Below are 21,234 nucleotides of genomic sequence, written 5' to 3'. Positions count from 1 at the left end.
TGGCAAAAAATTGTTTCTCGTCTTTTTTCCTGGGTTACCCGTGCAGACGACATACCACGACAAGCATGGAGCCCGCTCAGCTCACTATCACCGTATGTCTCCTGGGTGCTGCTGGCAGATGCCGTACTGCAGTGCTACACAGCAGCATCCCCTTGCCTTGCGGATGGCAGACAGTGCAATACGACTGCTAGCCGTTGTCGTCGTCCCGTGGGTGCTCCTGGCCAGCCTGGACAAAAATGGGAATGACTCCAGGTCATTCTCTTCAAGTTTCGTCTAATGGAGATTCAGTCCTGCCTGGAATATCATGCCAGCTGGAGGCGGGATGGGAGGTTGAGGCAAATCGCCTGCCTGCTGATTACACGCAGCCAGACACCAGGGCAGTTAGAAGAGCACAGCAGGGTGCGCTGTGCATTGGAGAAGCTTTGAAAATCAGTTTAATGACTAGCCAGGCTACGGTGTGAAAGTTCTGCCACTCCTCCCCCCGCACATCTCCCCCCCCGCCGCATCCCTGCCTGAAAGAAATCAGCACGCACCTTTCCCATGCCTGCTTGTGCTGCTGGTGTAGTACATTCCTAGATGGAGTGGTATCCTACACTTCACCTGCTGCCGGCATCAACTGCTGTGTGCTGCCCCAGGGTCCTAGTGCCACCGATCCACTAATGGCAGGGCAGGCTACCCTTCCAGAGCCTGCACCCCTCACCCCCTTCTACACCCCCATCCCAGAACCTGCACCCAAACTCCATCCCAGAGCCTGCACCCCTCACTACCTCCTGCACACCCATCCCCTGCTCCAGCCCAGAGCCTGCACCCAGCACTCAAACTCCATCCCAGAGCCTGCACCCCAAGGCCCCCTCCCCCACCCAAACTCCATCCCAGAGCCTGCATCCTGCACCCTAATCCCCAGGCCAAGATCTGCACCCTAGACCTCCTCCCCCAACCCAAACTCCCTCCCAGAGCCTTAGGCAGGTTGGGAGCGGGGCAGAGTTGGGGGGAGGGCGGGTTCTGGGCACCACCAAAATTTTCTACAAACTTGCCACTCATGGCCACAGGACTCTTTGATGGCTGGACAAACACCTGTCAGGGATGGTATAGATCAGGGGTTGGCAACCTTTCAGAAGTGACAAAGAGTCCTGTGGCACCTTATAGACTAACAGACGTATTGGAACATGAGCTTTCGTGGATAAATACCCACTTCGTCAGATGAACATGCATCCGATGAAGTGAGTATTCACCCACGAAAGCTCATGCTCCAATACGTCTGTTAGTCTATAAGGTGCCACAGGACTCTTTGTTGCTTTTACAGATCCAGACTAACACGGCTACCCCGCTGATACTTTCAGAAGTGCTGTGCCAAGTCTTCATTTATTCCCTCTAATTTAAGGTTTCACGTGCCAATAATATATTTAAACATTTTTAGAAGGTCTCTTTCTATAAGTCTATAATATATACCCAAACTATTGTTGTATGTAAAGTAAATAAGGTTTTTAAAATGTTTAAGAAACTTCTTTTAAAATTAAATTAAAATGCAGAGCCCCCCGGACCGGTGGCCAGGACCCGGGCAGTGTGAGTGCCACTGAAAATCAGCTCGTGGGCGGCCTTTGGCACGCATGCCATAGGTTGCCTGCCCCTGGTATAGAGAATACTTAGTGGTGCATTGAGGGCAGGGAACTGGGATGGCGTTTGGGTGCCGGGGCAGGAGCTAGTGAGGGCAGGGGAGTGGACTAGAGGGAGGGGAGCAGAGAGAGACAGCAACCTGCCCAGGATGGGGACAGAGACCTGGAGGGGTGGACAGACTCCGTCCCGCCAGCGGGCAGCCCCGCCCAGCTCGGGGGGGGGGGGCTCTCGGTAGTAAAGGGCAGGGCCCTTCTCACCCTCCCTTTGTTTAGCCAGGTGGCGGGAGGAACGCAGCTGCCTCTTTAAATCCCTGATCTCTGCCCCTGCTTGTGCGTTGGCCTTCGTCGTTGCGCGGGTGATCTCGCTGTCTTCTCTAATTGGCCAGCGGGAATAAGAGTGTCTCGCCTCCCAGCTCCTATAGGTTTCGCATGGTGCTTGTCTGACGCCCAACATGCTGATTGGCTAATACAGGGATCCCTGGAAGCAGTTCCGGGAAACCCCGCGCGTTGCCGGGGTCGCGCCGCCGTCCATGAGGAGAGAGGAAGTGCGCGCGCGCCATTTGCAGTCGCTGCTTAGGCCTCAGCCGCGCCGCGCAGGCCGCGCTCCGGTGAGTGTCGCTGGGCCGCCACCGGGCGGGGGCGGGGAAGAGCCGGGCTGCCGCGCTCCGTGGCGGAGAGTCCCCAGCCGGGCCTGCGCCGATGGGGGATAGCCACAGGCTCTAGCGAGGCCCGGCGCGGCCGGGGCCTTGTGGGAGGCGGGGGCTGTAGGCCGCTGCTGGGCCCCTGGCTTGGGATGGTGGGGCCGTCGGGGAGTGGGGCTGCTGAGGCGGCCAGCGGCGCGTGGGGCGTAGGCCGTCGCTGCCCGGTCTGTAGTGCGCGGGGCGAGAGGCCCAGCGTGGCTGCTGGGTGGCTGGTTCCCTGCGGTGTGTGCGGCGGGGGGCGGGAGGTCCGCTTCGCTTTGCGTACGGGTCGGGCCTAGGGACGGGGGTAGCGGGAGACTGACCACCTCCGCTCCGCTCGACCACGTGGATCGGTTCTTGTATGTAGGTGGTGGTTCCTGCTCCGTGTTAGGCTTAACGCCGTCCTATTGCATTACATCTCCTGTGGGTAAAGCGCAGCTCTCTCCCTCTTCAGCCTGTACCACTATATAGCAGCTCAGGGAAGGTGCCTGGAGGCAAAGCCTCATGGCTGCTGGCCACATGAGACCTTTTATCTCCACTACCACGTGTGCATGGGTTGGTTAGGAGATATTTTGACTAAATGCTGATTTATCTGTATTGCCATGATGATGACACACCGTCTCTCTGTAAAACCACCTGTAGGAAGTATTTGGGTTTTAGTAACCTAAATTTTGCATTAAACCTATATAAAATAATTAAGTTACCATTTATCTACTTCGTTCCAGATGGTAAATCTTGTTTAGTGCGAGAGAGATAAAATTCTCTAGGACCTGATTACTATGAATTTGCATTTTCTTTTGTAAACCTTACTGAACTTCTTTTCACTAACATTAATTAAAATACATGCTTTTAAAGTGGATTTAATTACTGTATTTTAGTGGCTTTGTTATCCATTACTCTGTGAATGTAGCCAGTTACCCTACTTGACCTATGGTTCAACATAGGTTTATTTAGCGGAAGTTGATTAGACTTTTCTTTCTTTTTTTGTCATCTCTCCCAGTACTGAGCAAGAAGAGTCCATCAGCTTTGATACTATTGTGCTGTGGAGAGCATTGTGAGGGCCGCAAACATTTTGGAGTCCTATTTATGATGTATTACAGAACAATTACTAGTGTCATATACAGTGTATTTTTAAGGAATAAAAAAGCTTCTGTAATTCCTAACTACAGTGCTTTTTAAAATCCTTTCTGTGAAGTGACTGGCTTTTCTGTGTAAATTATAGGGTTTGCAGACTAGCAAAATTCTACTTAACCTTTTTATTCTAAAAGCCATGTTTCCTAAGAGTATTTAACATCCCTACTCAAGTGTCTGTACACAAGTATTACTTTATAGACTAACAGATGTATTGGAGCATGAGCTTTCGTGGGTGAATACCCACTTCGTCGGATGCATCACCCACGAAAGCTCATGCTCCAATACATCTGTTTAGTCTATAAGGTATCATATACTACAGCATTTTTAGTGTAGACAAACCCTCAGTCATTCTATGCATCTGGAGTGTTGTTAGGCTACCTTGAGAGGGAGTTGACTCAAATATAGATAATGTAATATGAGTTAGTTTTGCAGTGAAGTTATAGCCTTAGGCGTTCATACCATGATGACAGAGCATATAGACTCTTTGCTGCTTTTACAGATCCAGACTAACATGGCTACCCTTCTGTTACTTGACAAGTATTACTTGGATTCACACCAAAAACAAATGGATTTATTCTGGCAGTATCACTGTGTGGTAGATAGAGAACTGAAGTGCCCTTTTGGAAGATAAATTCATGGATATTAGGGCATGTCTTCACTGTAGAATTAATTTGAGTGATAACTCAAGTATTGTCCCTAACTTGAGTCCCATCCACACTCAAACCTTTAACTTGAGAGTGGTCCTGTTTGTAACTTGAGTTAGCTGACCCATTTGTGGAGAGTGTGTGTGTGTGTGTGTGGGGCGGGGGAGTTAGCACAATTTGTCAGCTGCTAGTACAATTACTGAAGCTTGATATACCGACCTAAATTTCTAGTATATATAACTATCGCTCAGAGGCGTGAGAAAATCTATCCCCCTTAGCAATGCAGTTAAACTGACCTAAGCCCCAGTGCAGGGTCACTGGTAGAAACCCTCCAGTTGGCATAGGTAGCATCTTAACTGAAGCCCTCCAGTGGTGCATCTGCAGCATTTTTAGTGTAGACAAACCCTCAGTCATTCTATGCATCTGGAGTGTTGTTAGGCTACCTTGAGAGGGAGTTGACTCAAATATAGATAATGTAATATGAGTTAGTTTTGCAGTGAAGTTATAGCCTTAGGCGTTCATACCATGATGACAGAGCATATAGATACTCTTGAACACAGTCTCAACCTGGGGTTGTAATGACCTCCCTCTAGATATAGGGGAGGTGTCCCTATGCTTTCCCATATCATGAGGTCATTTTATGGGAAAAGTTGAGAAGAGCTGCTCTGGAGGGGTGGATGTGTTAAATACTCATTGTAACAATTGTATTTACTGTACTAGAAGTTAGACTTTGGATCTTGGTAATCTGTAAAGCTCTTAATTTGCATGAAGGCAGTAACTTCATAGCAAAAATTTAGTCCTGTCGCTTGTTCACTACTTTTACACTGTCATAAATAACTACTCACTTGTATCACAAGTATTGCTTAAGGCAGTAGTTTTCAACCTTTTTTTTTTTTTAAATTTTGTGGACCCCCTGCATTTCAATTGGAGGTCTGGACCCCTTTGGACGTCTTAGACATAGTCTGCGGGCCCCTCAGGGTCTGCGGACCAAGGTTGAAAACCATGGGCTTAAAGTAAACTGATGCATTACAGTTAGTTTTTTTTGGTGTGTAGAACTTGCAAAACTTTCTTCTGGATTGCTAGTCAGTAGTGTGAGCTAGTGAGGTTCTTCGGTAATTCAAGGAAGTTGAACTGTGACATTATAAACCCTTGCATTCCCTCACATCTTCCTTAAATTCTTCTTTTGGGTTTAAACTTTCCATGATCTAAGGATATGTCTACACTAAGTTTTTTTTATACAGTCGATTGTGTGTCCCCACACAAAATGCTCTGAGTGCATTAAGTCGGCAGACTGCGTCCACAGTACCAAGGCTAGCATTGACTTCCGGAGCGTTGCACTGTGAGTGGCTGTGAGTAGCTATCCTACAGTTCCCGCAGTCTCCGCTGCCCATTGGGATTCTGGGTTGAGATCCCAATGCCTGATGGGGGCAAAAACAGTGTCGTTGGTGGTTCTGGGTAAATGTTGTCAGGCCTCCTTCCCTCCGTGAAAGCAATGGCAGACAATCGTTTTGTGCTCTTTTTCCTGGGTTACCTGAGTAGATGCCATACCATGGCAAGCCTGGAGCCTGCTCAGCTCACCGTCACCGTACGTCTCCTGGGTGCTGGCAGACGGGACTGCATTGCTACACAGCAGCAGCTCGTTGTCTTTTGGCAGCAGACAGTGCATTACGAATGGTAGCCTTCATTGTCATATTCCTGGGTGCTCTTTTAACCGACCTCGGTGTGAACGGTCGGGGCGCCTGGACAGACATGGGAGTGACTCAGCTAGGTCATTCCCATCTTCTGCCAAGCACCCAGGAGATGATGATGGCTAACAGTTGAACTGCACCGTCTGCTGCCACCCTAAAGATCTAAAAGATAGATGGAGTGGATCAAAACAAGAAATAGACCCGATTTGTTTTGTATTCATTTGCTTCCTCCCTCCATCAGAGCAACAGCAGACAATTGTTCCTCGAAAACCAGGCGAGGAGGCGACGGCAGCGTGGTGACGAGAGGGACATGGTCATAGACGTCTCACAAAGTACGGGCCGGGTAATGTGCACATCATGTTGATGAGCTCTGCAAACACTCTGGGCAAACAGGAAATGAAATTCAAAAGTTCACAGGCCTTCTAGAGGCCAAAACAGTGTCGCGGGTGATTCTGGGTACATGTTGTCAGCTCCCGCCCCCACCCCCCGGTGAAAGCAACGGAAGACAATCGTTTCACGCCTTTTTTTCCTGGGTTACCTGTACAGGCGCCATACCACGGCAAGCATGGAGCCTGCAAAGCTGACCGTCACCGTAAGTCTCCTGAGTGCTGGCAGATGTGGGACTGCATTGCTACACAGCAGCAGCTGATTGCCTTTTGGCAGCAGACGGAGCGTTACAACTGATAGCTGTTGTCGTCGTATTCCTGGGTACTCTTTTAACCGACCTCGGTGTGAACGGTCGGGGCGCCTGGGCAGACATGGGAGTGACTCAGCTAGGTCATTCCCATCTTCTGCCGAGCACCCAGGAGCTGACAATGGGTAGCAGTCAAACTGCACCATCTGCTGCCGCCCTAAAGATGTAAAAGATAGATGGAGTGGATCAAAACAAGAAATAGACCCGATTTGTTTTGTATTCATTTGCTTCCTCCCTCCCTCCATGAAATCAATGGCTTGCTAAACCCGAGGGGGCCATTCTGTGTGTGACAGTTGTTTGTGTTTCTCCTTGATGCAAAGCTACCCCCTTTGTGGACTGTAATTCCCTGTAAGCCATGTCATCAGTCGCCCCTCCCTCCCATCAGAGCAGACAGTCGTTTGTGCCTTTTTTCAGCCCAGACGCCATAGCACTGGATCATGGAGCCCACTCAGATCACCGAGGCAATTATGAGCACTGTAAACACCACACACAGTATCCTGGAGTATATGCAGAACCAGAACCTGCCAAAGCAAAACCAGGCCAGGAGGCGACAGCAACGCGGTGACAAGAGTGATGAGGACATAGACATGGATATAGACTTCTCGCAAAGGATGGGTCCTGGCAGTGTGCACCTCATGGTGTTAATGGGGCAAATTCATGCTGTGGAATGCTGATTCTGAGCTCGGGAAACAAGCACAGACTGGTGGGACCACATAGCGTTGCAGGTGTGGGATGATTCCTAGTGGCTGTGAAACCTTTGCATGCGTAAGGGCACTTTCATGGAACTTTGTGACTTGCTTTCCCCTGCCCTGAAGTGCCAGAATACCAAGATGAGAGCAGCCCTCACAGCTGAGAAGCGAGTGGCGATAGCCCTGTGGAAGCTTGCAATGCCAGACAGCTACCGGTCAGTTGGGCATCAATTTGGAGTGGGCGAATCTACTGTGGGGGCTGCTGTGATCCAAGTAGGCCATGCAATAAAAGATCTGCTGATATCAAGGGTAGTGACTCTGGGAAATGTGCAGGTCATAGTCGATGGCTTTGCTGCAATGAGATTCCCTAATTGGTGGGGCAATAGACGGAACCCATATCCCTATCTTGGCACCAGAGCACCAAGCCAGAGAGTACATAAACCGCAAGGGGTACTTTTCAATGGTGCTGCAAGCACTGGTGGATCACAAGGGATGTTTCACCAGCATCAAGGTGGGATGGTCAGGAAAGGTACATGACGCTCATGTCTTCAGGAACTCTGGTCTGTTTCAAAAGCTGCAGGAAGGGACTTTCTTCCCAGACCAGAAAATAACCGTTGGGGATGTTGAACTGCCTGGAGTTATCCTTGGGGACCCAGCCTACCCCTTAATGCCATGGCTCATGAAGCCATACACAGGCGGCCTGGACAGTAGTCAAGAACTGTTCAACTATAGGCTGAGCAAGTGCAGAATGGTGGTAGAATGTGCATTTGGACATTTAAAAGTGCGCTGGCGCAGTTTACTGACTTAGATAGACCTCAGCAAAAGCAATATTCCTATTGTTATTACAGCTTACTGTGCGCTCCTCAATATCTGTGAGAGTAAGGGGGAGACGTTTATGGCGGGGTGGAGGCAAATCGCCTGGCCGCTGATTACATGCAGCCAGACTCCAGGGTGGTTAGAAGAGCACAGCAGGAAGTGCTGTGCATCAGAGAAGCTTTGAAAACTAGTTTCACACCGTAGCCTGGCCAGTCATGAAAGTTCTGTTTGTTTCTCCTTGATGACTCTCCCCCCCCCCCCCCAGGTTCACTCTACTTCCCTCTAAGCTAAACACATATTTAGCCCCCCTTCGATCACCACTTGCAGAGGCAATAAAATCATTGTTACTTCACATTCATGCATTCTTTATTAATTCATCACACAAATAGGGGGTTAACTGCCAAGGTAGCCCGGGAGGGGTGGGGGCGGAGGGAAGGACAAGACCACACCTCACTTTATAACTTAAAAACTTATTGAAGGCCAGCCTTCTGGTGCTTAGGCAATCCTCTGGGGTGGAGTGGCTGGAGGGGCACGCCCCCCCCCCAGGTGTTCTTGGGCGTCTGGGTGAGGAGGCTATGGAGCTTGGTGAGGAGGGTGGTTGGTTACACAGGGGCTGTAGCGGCGGTCTGTGCTCCTGCTGCCTTTCCTGCAGCTCAACCATACGCTGGAGCATATAAGTTTGATGCTCCAGCAGTCGGAGCATCGACTCTTGCCTTCTGTCAGCAAGCTGATGCCACCTATCCTCTTCAGCCCGCCAGCTCTCCTCGCGTTCCTGTTGTGCTTTCCTGCACTCTGGCATCGTCTGCCTCCACACATTCTGGTGAGCTCTGTCAGTGTGGGAGGACAGCAGTAGCTCTGAGAACATCTCATCCTGAGTGTGTTTTTTTTTCTTCCCCCCCCTTCTAATCTTCTCTAGCCTCTGCAAAGGAGAAGCATTTGCAGCTGGTGGGGGGGGGGGGGCGGGGAGGGAGATTGGTAGTGAAAAAGACAGATTTTAGAGAACAGTAGGATCACTCTTTCCCATTAGACCTTGCTGTTCACATTACACAGCACGTGCTTTCGTTACAAGGTAGCATTTTGCCTCTTATATTGAGGGCCTGCTGGTGTGGTGTGAGAGATCACTCCTGCCGTGCCAGGCAATAGAATTCGTTTTGCAGACAGCCATGGTAAGCCACAGTCTTTTGGCTTCTTTAACCTTCATAACATGTGGGAATGGTTTCAAACAGCAGCACCCTCATTTCCCATACCAAGCAGCCGTTGGGTTGGCCATTTAAAATGGGTTTGCAATTTAAAAGGAGGGGCTGCGGTTTGTGGGTTAGTGTGCAGCACAAACCCAAATAGCCCACTCCCATGCTATTCTGTGGGATGATCACTTCACCCCTCCCCCCACCGCGTGGCTAGCAGCAGGGAACATTTCTGTTTAGCCACAGCCAAGCAGGAACAGGCACCTCTGAATGTCCCTTTAATAAAAGCACCCTATTTCAACCAGGTGACCATGAATGATATCTATCACTTTCCTGAGGATAACACAGAGAGATAAAGAACGGGTGTTGTCTGAATGCCAGCAAACACCGGGATTTCCGCTCCATCTGCATGCACGTTAACAGACTTTTGCAGTAGCTGTACTGGCCGCGAATGCCAGGGCAGATTAATCATTAAACATGCTTGCTTTTAAACCATGTGTAATATTTACAAAGGTACACTCACCAGAGGTCCCTTCTCCACCTACGGGGTCCAGGAGCACGCCTTGGGTGGGTTTGTGGGGTACTGGCTCCAGGTCCAGGGTGAAAAACATATCTTGGCTGTTGGGGAAACCGGTTTCTCCGCTTCCTTGCTGTGAGCTTTCTTCAATCTCTTTGTCATCATCTTCCTCGTCCCCAAAACCCACTTCCTTGTTGCGTGATTCTCCATTGACGGCGTCAAAGCACAGGGTTGGGGTAGTGGTGGCTGCACCCCCTAGCATAGCATGCAGCTCAGCGTAGAAGCAGCATGTCTGCGGCTCTGCCCTTGGACCTTCCATTTGCCTCTCTGGTTTTGTGGTAGGCTTGCCTTAGCTCCTTAATTTTCATGCGGCACTGCTGTGCGTCCCTGTTATGGCCTCTGTCCTTCATGCCCTTTGAGACTTTTCTAATGTTTTGGTATTTTGTTTACTGGAACGGAGTTCAGCTAGCTCGGATTCGTCTCCCCATTCGAACCTCCCGTTCGGTCCATGCTGGATCTCTTTTGCGATCTTGAGAGCGCTGGCCAGAGCGGTCACAATGGAGCACTCTGGGATAGCTCCCGAAGGCCAATACCATCGAATTGCGTCCACACTACTCCAAATTTGACCCGGCAAGGCCGATTTCAGCACTAATCCCCTTGTCAGAGGTGGAGTAAAGACATCGATCTAAAGAAACATTTAAATAGAAAAAAAGGGCTTCATCGTGTGGACGGGTCCAGGCTTAAATCGAGGTATCGCTGCTAAATTCGACCTAAAATCGTAGTGTAGACCAGGCCTTAGACTGAAGGTAACTTTTTTGGGGGGGAGGGATGGATAAATCTGTTCTACTGTGCTTCAGTAAAACTACTGTTAGGATATAATTTTTCAGTTTTTAAAAAAAACCTTTTTTTTTGATTAATTGATAAATCAAATGGCTGAACTTCAAAATGTTCAATGTAATGTCTTTAAACCTCCAGTGAGGCATTAGCTATCTAGTAGGTGGTGATGGCAGGGGGGTGGGGGGAATTAAAGTAAGTAACTTAGGGCAGGTCTACACTGTGGGGGTAAATTGACCTAAATTATGCCACTCCAGCGACGTAAATACGTACCTTAGGTCAACTTACTGTGGTGTCTACATGGCGCTGGGTCGACGGGAGTTTCTCCCAGCGACTTACCTTATGCTTCTCATTCTGGTGGAGTACCGGAGTTGACGGGAGAGGAATCGGCGGTTGATTTAGCAGGTCTTCACTAGACTCAGTAAATCGATTCCCGATGGATTGATCGCTGCAGCGTCGATCCACTGGTAAGTGGAGACAAGCCCTTAGAAATGGCTTTGGTGCAGGCTCAATGCAAAATTATTCATAAGGTTTTTAGTTATGCCTGCTGCACTTTAAAGTTGACTAAGTAAAGATTTGCTGCTCCGTGGTACCAGAAGTCCTGGACTGCTACTCAGCTTGCTACAACACAAGTCCCTGTTCTCAGCTGCTGTATCATCTTGTAGTTGGACTTATACTAAAGGAGAACTACTTTTGTGGAAAAATGTAGGTTTAACTACTTGAATTACTTGAGTATAACCCCCCCCCCCCCGTAACTAAAAAGCACCCAGAGTTCCAATTTTGCATGTGGCTAGACCTCAATGAGGATTATAAGACTTTGAGATATGGGTGGGCAGGTAACTCAACAAAAATACAGTGCGGTCTTCAGTTGCATAGTTGGCAGTTCCAATATGGAGTCTTATGTAAAACACCATTCTGCAACTTCAAAATGGTGCAGTTAGGTAATAGCCTGGACACCAATATGGATTCTACACTAAACATCCACACTTACAGTCTACAGTTGCTCCCAAACTTTGCATACTGCTGCTTGCTCAATAGGCACATCTTTATATGTACGCACCTTCTGAAGTCCACTCATCTTTGCACATTCTACATATCTCATACACTTCCAGAAGGATCATTTATTTTAGTATGCATCTCTAATCTTTACATACATCTGGGTTAAAGAATCTCCCTGTCCCCCAGAAACTTGAGTTACTTGTGCACATGAAGAAATTGCACATAATCAGTTTTTATATGTACATTTTGTGCTTTCACATATGGCTGTTTGGTAGTTGAGCCACATCATGGATGTGATCCATGTGCAAACTCAAATATCTTTTTTTTTTTTACACTTGTTTAACTTCAAAGTCCTTTTCTAGTTTGAATAATTAAAGTAAACATGTTACCTTCTTAATCAACTGATCTTACAGCATATTCGATTAACTTTATTTTGGTGACAAATTTGACTAGTGTTTACTTCTGCTGTGTTTGCATATCTGACACAGTTAAGTGGAAGAGAGCTGGATTATCTTCCTCCTTGTGCATCAGTATGACTCTTGAATTCCAGTTGACCTGTGCAGCCCCATTGAAGACAATGGGGTCATAAGGGTGTTTCAGAGGATGTGATTCGGCTTGAGTGTTGAAGCATGAAAGAAAAATCGCCATTTAACACTCAGATTCTAATCTGACTTTGCAAAACAAGCAGAGATTTTTTCCCATCTGCTAGTGATTGGAATGGTGTGCATGTCATCTGGAAATCACTGAGACAAAAAATACTCCTACCATAATATCTTAATGTTTCAGAATAGAATCACACTTAAAGAAGCGTTTGCAGTTAGACACATGACAGGAAATGCATAGTTAAGGATGAATAATTTTAACTTTGCTGGCTTGTGCGTATGCATTACAATAGTCTTAAATTATGTGATCTCATGAATTCTCAAGTTTTTTGCAAAGATAAACGTAGAACATGAAGAATACACTTGACTTACATGAAGTGAAGTAAAATAGGCTTAAAATTCATACTAAAAGTGCATTCTGCATTGGAGTAATACTGTAGCAAAAACTTATTGGATTGTATACTCCTACATAGATACCAAGCTGATAGTGATACTAAATATTTCATACCATTAGGTTACAAAAGCAGTACTTCATAGTTTGAGAAGCTTTAGCTGTGGAACTGCAAATGCATTATGTTTGCAGCCAGGGGTGCACAGCCAGTGATTCTCAGCATAAGTTTTAGTCAAGCTTGAGAACATGACTAAAGTCTTCAACTCTCTCCTGATGGAAGATGTTAATGCTGTGTGAAAATGACTTTTGAAGTGTTAATTCAGTTTTACGAAAAGCCTCTTAAAGGGACAACATCAACTTAAGCTACACACTTGTGAACATTTTTACTGTGAGAGGTAACACAATTACTGAGGCTATTTGTCTATTTCACTTGTTTACTTTGTGTAATCAGTTTCACACTTTCCCTGTATATTCGATTTCCTTATGCAAAACCCTGTAAGTGAGACACTAAAGAAAATTTTTTGTCAAGCTACAAAAAACTGGCAAAGCGGTTGGGGGGAGAGAAGAGATGAGACTCAAAGGCAGATACCTAACACAAAGCAAATTTTTAGCCTTAATTTTGCATTTATTGACTTTTGTGTAATTCACTGCACAAACTTAACATTTCAGTAATGTTTTGGGATTTAATATAACGTGAGTTTGGTTAATATTGTGGATAGTGGTGCGTAAGCATGGTTCTATTAACATGTTCTGTACAGTAATATTGTCACTGTAAATAGAAACTATACATTATCTTATTTGAATTTATTAGAAAGTAATATGAGGCTTGATCAAGAACAGAATGAATAGTCTAAGTGGATACATATATACCATGCAGCTGCAGAAGTTGGCTTTGTTTATATAGCTTGCATAAGGGAGTGTGTCACATTAGTCTTGTCCCCTCCCAGTCACCACAGTTCTCTCAGTCCATTGCAGAATCTCTTGTCCATCTAATAAGAATGATTTATCTCAAGCCAGCAAATTTGTCCTGGTGCATTTTCAGAACAGTGCACAGGCTTTGGTTTAGAAGCTTTGGATATGTTGCTTGTCTGTCTTGGGTGTTATTTAGGAGATTTGTTCTGTGGTAGCTGACTAGATATCTTGAGGCTTTAACATTAGAAACGGTTTATTCTTGAACCATCTTCATATCATGTATTCCAGTACATATTGCATTGTTCCTGTCATGTTGCATATGTCTGTGTAGTTACCATTCCATTGCTGATACATGCATCATCAACTCTTCTTCCGTGTCTTATACGGCCCAGCACCATTTGAATCTCTGCTGATCTTATACAGTTGACCATCCTAATATCTCTCCACTGGGTAGTTGGTTGCGACCTCAGCCATGAAAGCTGAGGTGAAAACATCTATTGGCTGGCTAATAGAGAAATTGAGACAAAATTTACAGTGAATTAGGCAAAGCCCATTGGAGTTGTCTAAGACAGTAGCTGTGCCTCTTTTGAATGCACATCCTTGCAACCTCTGTATTGATTGTTGCATCAAGTCTTTTACTAATATGAGAAATTCAAGATGTAGTCATGGCTTCGTTTGAAACTAGTAAAATTCCAAGTATCTTGTTATGCTACAATTTGCAGAATCTAAAACATTCTACCTGAAGTGTTTTTCACTTTCAGATTTGTACCACTATGGATTGAAATTGGTAATATGTCTTAGTATGGCACTTTCCCTGTTTGAGTTCTGAAGCATGCTGAGCAAAAGAGTATTGCCCCTCATGTAACATTAAGTTGAGTTTGAAAGAAGTCATGACAGCAAGCCAGGAAACTATGTGAAAGTTGGCAAAAGTGTATTGACATTGATATGTTAAGATACCCTGCATAAAAATAATCATTTTAAGATTAGGGGAATGGGAGATGAAAATAGCAGTAGTTCTGATGTGGCTTATTGTTCACAAATTGAAGGGTGTTATGTAATACACCAGTACACTCCAGCTGCTATGGTAACCAGATACCTTACTGAGAATCAAAGTTAAGTTTAGATCTGATGTACATGAAGTACTTAAAAATGTAAATTCTTCCATGTACATGTTCCACAATGTTACAGGACTGTACTTATTGAAACTTAGATCAGCTGCATCCCAAAAGCATTAAATACAATTTTGATACAGGTCATTTGCAGCATGTATACCAATTAGTTTAGATAAATCATGCATTGTCCTACAAACTAGTTATTTCTGGCTTAATGTAATATAGCTCCTGAATTTTTTCCAGCAGCATAATAAAATGGCTAATCAGGTGAATGGTAATGCGGTACAGTTAAAAGAAGAGGAAGAACCAATGGATACTTCCAGTGTAACTCACACAGAACACTACAAGACACTGATAGAGGCAGGCCTCCCACAGAAGGTGGCAGAGAGACTTGATGAAATATTTCAGACAGGTATAATATACATTTCTTGTTTCTGATTGGTTATGAAAGTGAGGGCATACCATTTTCAAATTTTATAGATTAAGGTTTAAAAATTCTCACTGTGTTTGATCTGTGAAGCTCTGAATGTATTGCTACTTTCACTTCCCTGAAGGCAAATTTGGGTTTGACACTGACTCTTTAATTATTGGAATCATCCTTAGTGTTGAATGATGTCCTAGTTGCTTCAGGAGACAGTGCATCAGTTTGTCTTAGACTTTCACAAGTAAAGATGTATGTTCCAGCATACTAAACTGCACATTTTTCTTAATCCAAATCAGTCATCACTTTGCTTTTACTTTTCTACTGTCAACTCCTTACAGTGACTCTTAAAACACTTAAGGGCTGTGTAGATGGCTCAATGGGGAAAGCAATTAGCTTGTCTTGCCTGGGACGACATTTGAACTCTAGTCTGCCTGTGGATTTTATGTTCTGTCTAGTTCCAGCTGAACAGTTTAATCCATGTCAGTCATTACACTGAAGTTTTCACTCTAACTTCATTTTAACCCAAGTCCAGGAGTAAGCTATTCAGCAAATTGAATAATATGGTCTCTGGAAATCCTAGCGAGAAAGGGTCCCTTTGCAGGAAGAGTTTTTTGTTGGTTTTTTTTGGGGGGGGTAATTTCTCCCCTTTATTTTGGTCTTGCAAATGGAAACTTCCTCTTCCTCTTCAGAGTGTTCTTTGAACAGGCTTAGACATAAATGGAACTGCTTCATGCACTTACCTGAATACCTCAGTGACAAGATGCCAGTTTCTCCTTTTAAACAGTCTAAAAATTCAACAAACCAAGTGAAGGCAGTTCCATCTTCAGTATGTTGATATTCTGGCTCGTGTGGACGATCTCTTTTTGGAAGTCAGTCCAGTGAGTTTCTGCCAGCTTTTATTTGCTTAGAGATGCATTTCTCTAAGTGTGGGTTATGATGATAGCCACATCATGGCTTGAGGGTAGATGTAAATGGCTGGGCAAGGGACTTGTGGGACTCTAGTCTAGAAGGTGTTGCTGTTACGTTGTGTTGTGAGGAGTTCTCAAGTAAGAGTATTTTAACCCAGTAATTGACTAGCTAGTATGACTTGCATGGGTAACTTTTGAAAACACATTTGTTCAAATTTCCTTAATACCAACTGAAGATGTTCTACACTATGCAGAATTTTATCAGCTCTATTAGTTGCTTTTGATGCCACAGCCAAATTTGGGGATGTACTTTGGGATTTTTAATCTGCTCAGTCTTTTCACTTGTGAATGATACAGGTGCCTTCCAATATGCAGGATCATTTCTGAAATGCAGTCTTTGTGCTCTGTGTTATTGTGTTTCTGAACTCCAGTAGAGATTAAGGAGTGTGCAGTAATTTAAATTCTAGAATGCTTAAAAGTGTTGTGAGGAGTTCTGTATGTGGATTCCCACTGAAGTCTGTTAAATATCAGCAGGTTTCTTGAAAAATGTAATCTTTGTCTGTAACTGGCAGCACTCCACAGCTTCCATAAAACCACGGATATTCAAAGAGGAAAAACTTCTAAATAATCTCAAAATAACATGCGCTTCAGAACTGGTCCACTGTCTTTTTGGGTCTGTACCTGTAAAGCTAATAATAGTGTACTTGGGGTACATAACAGGGCTCGAAATAATTGTCTCTGGATTCTGGCTGCTAAAAACTGGGTGGGTCAAAATGTTTTTTGTACTTTTCCCAAGTGGAAAATCCACTGTAATTGCCACTCTTCCCACCTTCTTCAAGAAGTAAACAAATTGTTCCATCTCTAATGCTTTTTGAGCTGAGGTGGGAGGTGGCTATAAGTGGCTCAGATCCTCAGTCAAGTAGCTACTTTTGCATATTATGGGTAGGGTATAGGCAAGTGAGTAAGGTATAGGCCAGGGGTCTACAACCTCTGGCACGCGGCTCGCCAGGGTAAGCCGCATGCCAGAGGTTGCCGACCTCTGGTATAGGCAATGTTCCCCTGTCAGTGTATTTTAGAATGGCTCCATTCAAAAAAAGGAAACATAAAGCTTTGGGTTCCTAGATCTGTTGGAAATATGAGCCAGAGTTCATTATTTCAAACCCTGGTATGTAGCATTGCTTTATGCAGCAGACTGGATTCCCAAAGCTTCTGAAACTATTACACTCTTGGTTTAATATTGCAGTTAATATACTTTAGTGCCTAGGTATATACATTTTAATTTCTTTTTCATTCGTATACCCATGTCCTTTCATATACTTGTATAGGAGTATGTAGTTAATATTAAATAATGCATAATTCTATTTACTAATATGAAGTATAACCGTTGCTTGATTTAAAAGCAAATAGCTTAGTTGTTAGCCATCTTGCTTTGTATAATTAAACAGAAATCTGTAACTTTTCTGTCTTTAACTTTTTAGGGTTGGTAGCTTATGTCGATCTTGATGAGAGAGCAATTGATGCTCTTAGGGAATTTAATGAAGAAGGAGCCCTCTCTGTATTGCAGCAGTTTAAAGAAAGTGACCTGTCGCATGTACAGGTAAGGTGAGAGCTCCAGAAGTGTTGAGCAAATAAGTATAATAGTATTTTGGCACTTCTGACTTCCCATAAAGCAAATACTTGATGTTGCAGATTCTAATGTTTCAAACCCAAATTGGAAGTTTGGCATATATCTTTGGTATTGGTATTTTGAGTGCAAGGCAAAATCCTCTAATGTTGGAATGAGCATTCCAACATTATACTGAGTGAATGTGTGACCTGTTAGTGCTAGCTGGAGCCTTATTGTCTCTCTCATCATTTTGTTCTGATGTACATAGCTGAGATGTTGTTAATGTAATAATCAAAATGCCAAAGGAATCCTTAACATGACGCATTGCAAAGATCCAGTGGCTTTAGTTGGCTTTTTATAATACGCTCCAATTGAATTACTTTATAAATTGCGTCTACAGAACAAAAGTGCATTTTTATGTGGAGTTATGAAGACCTACAGGCAGAGAGAGAAACAAGGAAGCAAAGTACAAGAGTCAACAAAGGGACCAGATGAAGCAAAGATTAAGGTAATGTATTTAGATATACCTGTTCCTCCATTACAAAATGTAAGCTGTATTTGTGTCTAGAAAGAGATGGGGTAAATTTGAGTATGCTCATAAATTCTCTTCAATACACTGAAGTAGCATACAACATTGTTCGGCAGCTTTCCATGCTGACATTGCCAGCAAATGCACATAAGACAAATACTGAAGAGGCATGCTTCCCCTAATAAACTAGCAGGTCTTTCAAATTAAATACTTGATATGAAACTTTGGTTACTGTAAGTATGTTACTTTGAAGGACTAGACTGAGGCCTGTCTGAAGAGAACATGCCTGCGTGACTTTTTTTCCATCAAATTCTGTGGTAATATAGATATTTCTGGACACTTTAAAATAGAGCGCACATCTTAAGCAACTGTTATGAATGGGGTCTACTTAAATCGTGGAAAAATCACACATTTTTCTCAGGTTGATCAGGGCGTAAAGAGCAAATTTTGTGGATGTGTTCATACAGTAGTACGTTCCATACCACCTTTACTTCTGCGCTGCTGCTGATGGTGGCACTGCCTTCAGAGCTGGGCAGTGGGAGAGTGGAAGCTGCTGGCAGAAGTAAGGGTGGCATGGATATACAACTACACCTCTACCCTGATATAATGCTGTCCTCGGGAGCCAAAAAATCTTACCGCATTATAGGTGAAACTGCATTATATTGAACTTTCTTTGATCCGCTGTCCCCCAGCCCCACCCGAGCGCTGTTTTACGGCGTTATATCTGAATTTGTGTTATATTGGGTCGTGTTATATCAGAGTAGAGGTGTATATGAACACAACTGTGAAATTTGCTCTTTATGCCCTGTCCAACTCGCGAAAATGTAACAACCCTCCCCCCCCACACATGTTTTTAAGTACACCCATAGTCATAACTGTTGCATGTGAAGTGCTAGGTGTTTTTTTTTCCCCCAAGTTTCCAGAAGTATCTATATTACCACAGAATTTTGAGGAAAAGTGTCATACCAGGCATGATCCTATAGCATAGGGTAAAAGTAAACAAAAGACAAGATTTCACGGTCCATGGCGTGTTTTTTCATAGCCACGAATTTGACAGACCGCCTAGTTGATGCCTCCCCCCCCCCCCCCAAGAAAAAAAGAAAAGAAAAAAGGGGAAAAGAAAGTATACAACTTTTGGGAGGAAAATGTAGTGTGCTGTTCAGTGTATCATACAGAATGCAGCAAATACTGGAAATATGTTACATTGATATGGTGTCCCAGAATTAACATGCATCTGTTTAAAACAGAAGTGTGTTCAGTCTTCCTTTTCTGAAAAGCAAGCTAAACAGTTTTTTTTGTTGTAAACTTTTCTATATAATGTAACACTTCTGTGCCCACTGATAGTGACCTGCACAGCTTCCTGAGGAGGCCTGTAGCTTGTTCTACAGTCCTGGCAAAGTGCAAATTAGGAAATGTTCGTCCCAATTAACCATCATTAAAACCATCTAATGTGACAACTTTTTACAATTTTCAGGCTTTGCTAGAGCGGACCGGTTACACTCTGGATGTGACCACTGGACAGAGGAAATATGGGGGCCCTCCTCCAGACACTATCTACTCAGGCATTCAGCCTGGTATTGGAACAGAGGTTAGTGCAGAGGTCGGTAGCCTTTCAGAAGTGGTGTGCCGAGTCTTCATTTATTCACTCTAATTTAAGGTTTCGCGTGCCGGTAATACATTTTAACATTTTTATAAGATCTCTCTAAGTCTAAACTATTGTATGTAAAGTAAACAAGTTTTTTTAAATGTTTAAGAAGCTTCATTTAAAATTTAAATTTAAAATGCAATCTTATCAGTTTAGTGCAGTGATTCTTAACCGGGGGTGTGCACACACCCTGGGGCAGGGCCAGTACAAGGATATTTTGCGCCCTAGGTGAAACTTCCACCTTGCACATCAGTTCATTGATGGGCAGATCCCCAACAAGTCTTTATAGATCCCAGGGGCCAGCCATGCCCAGGGGCTGCTCTCCAGACCAGGTTCCCCCCTCCCCGCCCCCTGAACTCCCCTGGAGGGTGCACAGCCCCCCCACGAGTCCTCCCAATCCAACCCAGGTGGCCCCCACCCGAAGTCCATTCACTGGCTTTGCCGGGCTTGGGCCACTGCAGCAGCTTGGCAGGGAGGAGCCTCCTTCCGGAGGCACCAGAGAGTCAGAGCATCCCGCTTGTGGCAGCAGCGAGCCCCAGCCATGGAGGAGCCAGCGCAGTGCAGGGGGGCAGCTGAGCCCTGCCCCTCCTGCTCAGGCTGCGGCCCGGTGCCCCCCCAGGGGCTTCTGTAGGCTGCAGTGGATGTATGTGGGAGCCCCCTGGTTCCCCCCTCGCCTAGGGTTACCATATTTCAACCATCAAAAAGAGGAGAGACCCCTGCCCTAGCCCCATCCATTCCCTCCCACTTCCCATCCCAATTGCCCCAGTCAGAAGCCCCAACCCCCGCTCCCCTGCTCCTTGTCCCCTGACTGCCCCCTCCTGAGACCCTCCCACCCTGACTGCCCCCCCTAGAACCCTACCTGTCCCCTGACTGCCCCAACCCTTATGAACACTCCTGCCCCCAGACAGACCCCCGGGGGACTCCCACACCCCATCCAACCATTCCCTGCCCCCTGACAGGACCCCCAAATCTCCCAACGCATCCAACCCTCCCCCTGCTCCCTGACTGCTCCCCGAGACTCCCCTTACCATGCCCATGCCGGTCAGACGCTGCCTCCATGTGGAGTGCGGGGGGTGGGGGGGGAAGCTGTGGGAGGGACAGCAGCGGCGGCTCACAGTTCCAGGAGCCGCAGAACCTGAGTGCGGTGACGGAGGGGACACGGGGCGCGCCTGCCTGGGCTGCGGCCCAGTGGCCCCCCGGGGTGGTGGTGGTGGGGCTCCTGAAGTGGATGCATGCTGGCGGCGGGCCCCATGCACCCCCCGGCTCCTCCCTCGCTGCGCTCAGGCTCTGCAGCTCCCAGGAGTGTGAGCTGCCGCTGCCCCTCCCGCAGCAGGCTCAGGGCCCCTTGCCCTGTCGTCTCTCACTCCCGGGAGCCGCAGAACGAGCGTAGTGACGGGGGAGCCGGGGGCGGGAGGGCGCGCCTGCTGCCAATCTGGGGTCATGGCCATCGGCCCCGCTTCACTCAGCGGGCCGCGACCCCAGCTGGCAGCCGTGTGCCAGGCAAAATCGGCTCGCGTGCCAAAGGTGGCACACGTGCCGTAGGTTGCTGACCCCCTGGTTAGTGTATGCAGATTATTCCACTGGGCCTTTTTTTTGTTAATTTCTTACTAAGA

General features: G+C 45.9%; 1 protein-coding gene across 3 annotated transcripts in view; it reads left to right on the top strand.

The window, feature by feature from the left end:
* Positions 1-2,051: 2,051 nt before the first annotated feature.
* HNRNPR (heterogeneous nuclear ribonucleoprotein R) overlaps positions 2,052-21,234 on the top strand; it is a 67,431-nt gene continuing 48,248 nt past the window's right edge. The window contains exons 1-5 of one of the 3 annotated variants that reach the window (XM_044997918.1): positions 2,052-2,221; positions 14,753-14,921; positions 17,320-17,438; positions 17,848-17,955; positions 19,451-19,564. In XM_044997918.1, coding sequence (XP_044853853.1) covers positions 2,144-2,221; positions 14,753-14,921; positions 17,320-17,438; positions 17,848-17,955; positions 19,451-19,564 — 588 coding nt within the window. In that variant the 5' untranslated portion in view covers positions 2,052-2,143. The remainder of the gene's footprint in view (positions 2,222-14,752; positions 14,922-17,319; positions 17,439-17,847; positions 17,956-19,450; positions 19,565-21,234) is intronic. The other 2 variants (XM_044997919.1, XM_044997920.1) reach the window with 2 other exon arrangements.

This window comes from Mauremys mutica, chromosome 23 (assembly GCF_020497125.1).
Source record: "Mauremys mutica isolate MM-2020 ecotype Southern chromosome 23, ASM2049712v1, whole genome shotgun sequence".
Classification (NCBI taxonomy): domain Eukaryota; kingdom Metazoa; phylum Chordata; order Testudines; family Geoemydidae; genus Mauremys; species Mauremys mutica.
The sequence above is the reverse complement of the archived record's forward strand: the minus strand, read 5'-3'. Positions and strand labels throughout refer to the sequence as shown.